General features: G+C 69.9%; 1 protein-coding gene across 1 annotated transcript; it reads left to right on the top strand.

Moving 5' to 3' along the window:
- Window positions 1-1,943: 1,943 nt before the first annotated feature.
- Window positions 1,944-3,889, top strand: IRF2BP1 (interferon regulatory factor 2 binding protein 1). The gene is given in 2 exon segments (XM_029065241.1): window positions 1,944-2,464; window positions 2,466-3,889. Coding segments are annotated over 2 exon segments (1,878 nt in total). The 5' UTR covers window positions 1,944-1,958; the 3' UTR covers window positions 3,838-3,889.
- The last annotated feature ends 609 nt before the right edge of the window (window positions 3,890-4,498 follow it).

The raw sequence follows: 4,498 nt of genomic DNA, 5'->3' as shown, positions 1-4,498 counted from the left end.
ATGGAATAAGGGGATGGAATAAGGGGATGGAATAAGGGGATGGAATAAGGGGATGGAATAAGGGGAAGGAATAAGGGGATGGAATAAGGGGAAGGAATAGGGGATGGAATAGGGGGAAGGAATAAGGGGATGGAATAGGGGGATGGAATAGGGGATGGAATAAGGGGATGGAATAAGGGGAAGGAATAAGGGGATGGAATAAGGGGAAGGAATAGGGGATGGAATAAGGGGAAGGAATAAGGGGAAGGAATAGGGGATGGAATAAGGGGATGGAATAGGGGATGGAATAAGGGGATGGAATAGGGGGAAGGAATAGGGGGAAGGAATGGGGGAAAGAATAGGGGGAAGGAATAGGGGGAAGGAATAGGGGATGGAATAGGGGATGGAATAGGGGGAAAGAATAGGGGATGGAATAGGGGGAAAGAATAGGGGATGGAATAGGGGGAAGGAATAGGGGATGGAATAGGGGGATGGAATAGGGGATGGAATAGGGGATGGAATAGGGGGAAGGAATAGGGGATGGAATAGGGGGATGGAATAAGGGGATGGAATAGGGGATGGAATAGGGGATGGAATAGGGGGAAGGAATAGGGGATGGAATAGGGGGATGGAATAAGGGGATGGAATAAGGGGATGGAATAAGGGGATGGAATAAGGGGATGGAATAAGGGGAAGGAATAGGGGATGGAATAGGGGGAAGGAATAGGGGATGGAATAGGGGGAAGGAATAGGGGATGGAATAGGGGATGGAATAAGGGGAAGGAATAAGGGGAAGGAATAAGGGGAAGGAATAGGGGGAAGGAATAGGGGATGGAATAAGGGGATGGAATAAGGGGATGGAATAGGGGATGGAATAAGGGGATGGAATAAGGGGAAGGAATAAGGGGATGGAATAAGGGGAAGGAATAGGGGGAAGGAATAGGGGAAGGAATGGGGGAAAGAATAGGGGGAAGGAATAGGGGGAAGGAATAGGGGATGGAATAGGGGATGGAATAGGGGGGAAGGAATAGGGGATGGAATAGGGGGAAGGAATAGGGGATGGAATAGGGGGAAGGACCGGCCGGGGACGGGAAAGAGGCAGGACCGGAAGGGGGAGGGGGGAGAAAATGGAGGGGGGAAGGGAGGATTATGGGAGAAAAAAGGGGGGAGGGATGACGTCATCACGCGGGCCCCGCGGTGCCTGCCGGGAACTGTAGTCCGGCGGGCAGGCGGCCGGGGAGGTTAACACTTGGCGAGCCGGCGGGCCGGGCGGACCCAGCCCCACGCGCATCCGGGCCGCGCCGCCCCCCCCCCCCGGACCCGCCCCACGCCCCGCTCCACAGGGGAGCCACGGAGGCGGGGGGCGGCGGTTAGCCCCGACGGCTCTGTCCCCCGGAGGGACGGGCTCGGCCGGCCCGCGTCCAGTCCTGCGCCCCTCCCCCGGGCCCGCCCGCCTCCGTCCTGCGCCCTTTCTCGGCGCGGGGAGGGGGCGGGGGTCGCGGGCCCTTTAAGAGCGCCGCCCCGGCGGGACTCCATTTCCCAGAAGGCTTTGCCGGCGACTTATGTAAGTTTCCCGAGGAGCGGGCGGGCGGGAGGGAGGGAGGGAAGGAAGGAGGGCCGAGACAGCCAGCGGGGCGGGAGGGAGGGAGGGAGAGAAGGAGGGAGGGAGGGCGGGCGCGAGAGCCAGCGGGGTGGGGGGCGCGCGAGAGAGAACCGGGCGGGGGGGCGCGCGCGCGCGAGAGAGAGCGAGAGCGAGCGGGGCGGAAGGGCGCGCGGGCGCGGAGGAGCGGGAGGAGGCCGAGCCGGAGGCGGCGGCGGCGGAGGAGGAGGAGGCCGAGGCCCAGGCGCCGCGGCGGGAGCCGGGCCCGGGCCGGCGCCCGCGTCCCCGCCACCCCCGGCTCGTCCCGGGCCGGACCGGACCCGGCCAGGAGCAGGAGGAGAAGGAGGAGGAGGAGGGAGGGGGCGGGGCCGGGGCGGCCATGGCGGCGGGGGCGGCGTCGCGGCGCCAGTGGTGCTACCTGTGCGACCTGCCGAAGATGCCGTGGGCCATGGTGTGGGACTTCAGCGAGGCCGTGTGCCGCGGCTGCGTCAACTTCGAGGGCGCCGACCGCATCGAGCTGCTCATCGACGCCGCCCGCCAGCTCAAGCGCGGCCACGTGCTGCCCGAGGGCCGCTCGCCCGGGCCCCCGGGGCCCAAGCCCAGCAGCGCCGCCGCCGCCGCCGCCGCCGCCGCCAGCCAAGGAGCCCGGGGCCCCCGCCGCCCGCCGGGGAGGCCGCCCGGGACCGCTACGGCGTCGAGCGCGCCCGCGGCGGGGCCGGGCCCGCCGCCCCCCGGGGAGTACGGCTCGGCCCGCGGATGCCCAACGGGCTGGGCCGCGCCGAGGAGGGCGAGGAGGCGCCAGCCGCCACCAGCCCCACGGCCCGGCTGGGCGCTGGTGGGCCCGGTGCCCGCCGGGCTGGTCACCCCGGGGCTGCTGGCGGCCGTGTCCGGGGCTGGGCGGGCGCGGGCCGGCGCTGCCGTCGCCGGCCGGGCCGGGCGGCGGGGCGGCGGCCGCCGGGCGCCCGGCCTACGGCGAGTTCGAGAAGGAGAAGCAGCGCAGCGCCGAGTGCCTGGCGGAGCTGAACGACGCCATGCGCGGGCGGGCGGAGGAGTGGCACGGGCGGCCCAAGCCCGTGCGCGAGCAGCTGCTGGCGCTGTCGGCCTGCGCCCCCTTCAACGTCCGCTTCAAGAAGGACCACGGGCTGGTGGGCCGCGTCTTCGCCTTCGACGCCGCCGCCCGCCCGCCGGGCTACGAGTTCGAGCTGAAGCTCTTCACGGAGTACCCGTCGGGCTCGGGCAACGTCTACGCCGGCGTGCTGGCCGTGGCCAAGCAGATGTTCCAGGACGCGCTCAAGGAGCCGGGCAAGGTCATCTCGTCCGGCTTCAAGTACCTGGAGTACGAGAAGCGGCACGGCTCCGGCGACTGGCGCCAGCTGGCCGAGCTGCTGACGGAGAGCGTGCGCAGCTTCAAGGAGCCGGCGCCCCCCGAGGCCCTGCCCCAGCAGTTCCTGGACGGGGCCTGCGCCGCCGCCGCCGCCGCCGGGGGGCCGCCCCCCGCCCTCTGCGGCCTCCGCGGCCCCGCGCTGGCCCGGCCCCCGCCCCCCCGCCGCCGCCGCGCCTCCCCCGAGCCCGAGGGCGAGGGCCCCGGCAAGCTGACGGGGGAGGAGCAGCAGCAGCGCCAGCAGCACTGGGGCCTCTACCCGGGCCTGGCGCCGCTGGCCGAGGCGGCCGGGGCCCCCTCGCCCATCGCGGCGCTGAAGAACGTGGCGGACGCCCTGGGCCAGTCCCCCAAGGAGTCCAACGCCGTCCACTCGACCACGCCGGGCGGCCGCCAGAGCAGCGCCAGCCCCGTCAGCCCGGCCCAGCACCGCCTGGTCACCCGCAACGGCGACCTGCCCGCGCCCTCCTCTTCCTCCTCCTCCTCCTCCTCCTCTTCCTCCTCCTCCTCCTCCTCCTCCTCCTCCGCCGCCGCCGCCTCGGCGGCCTCCTCGGCGGCGGGGGGCGGGCACGGGCAGGAGGCGGCCGGCGTGCCCGACTCGTCCGGCCCGGCCCCCGGCGCCCCGCTCTGCTGCACCATCTGCCGCGAGCGGCTGGAGGATACCCACTTCGTGCAGTGCCCGTCGGTGCCCGGGCACAAGTTCTGCTTCCCCTGCTCGCGCGAGTTCATCAAGGCGCAGGGCCCCGCCGGGGAGGTCTACTGCCCCAGCGGCGACCGGTGCCCCCTGGTGGGGTCCAGCGTGCCTTGGGCCTTCATGCAGGGGGAGATCGCCACCATCCTGGCCGGAGACGTCAAGGTCAAGAAGGAGCGAGACCCCTAGGGGCCCGCCCGGCTGCTAAATTATTCTCCACCCTCCCCACCCCCCCACCTCCGCCCTCCCCACCCCCCCCCCCCGCCCCCACCCCCCCCCAAACCCGACCCTGTACATAGCTCTTTGTAAACCGGCCCCCGGCACCTCGGGGGGCCATGGCAGCTCCGGGGCTCCGGCGGGGGCTCCCTTCCACCCGCCCCCCCCCACCCCCCCCTTCACACCCCACCCCCCGCCACGTGGGTCCCTCCCCCGTCCCCCCACTCATCTCACCGGCCTTGGTGGGGGAGGGGAGGGGGCCGAGTCTGTATGGAACATGTTGCTGTTATATGTTGGGGGGGGAGGGGGCGGCGGCGGCTCGTGGGCGACCCTACACTAACAACCCCCCCCCCCCCCGCAGCAGGGGGCGGGCTTCGCGCCACGGAGTTGTCGGCCTCGCCCCTGGCTGGGAGTGGGGGCCCCCGGGGGCCGGAGCCGCTGTCTGTCCCCTTTGCTGCTTGGCTTTTCGCGCTGCTTGTAACTGGGTCCGCGGGGAGGGGGGTGGGCGGAGGGGGGGAAGCTCTGGCGCTTTGGGGGGGGGGGGGGAGGAAGGGGCAGACACGCTGTTTATAAAACACCATTTTTTTTTCCCCCCTTCAATAAACCGTTCCGTTTTTGGTTTTTTGGGGTTTTT

The sequence above is a fragment of the Ornithorhynchus anatinus genome, chromosome 5 (genome assembly GCF_004115215.2).
Source record: "Ornithorhynchus anatinus isolate Pmale09 chromosome 5, mOrnAna1.pri.v4, whole genome shotgun sequence".
Taxonomy (NCBI): domain Eukaryota; kingdom Metazoa; phylum Chordata; class Mammalia; order Monotremata; family Ornithorhynchidae; genus Ornithorhynchus; species Ornithorhynchus anatinus.
The sequence above is the reverse complement of the archived record's forward strand: the minus strand, read 5'-3'. Positions and strand labels throughout refer to the sequence as shown.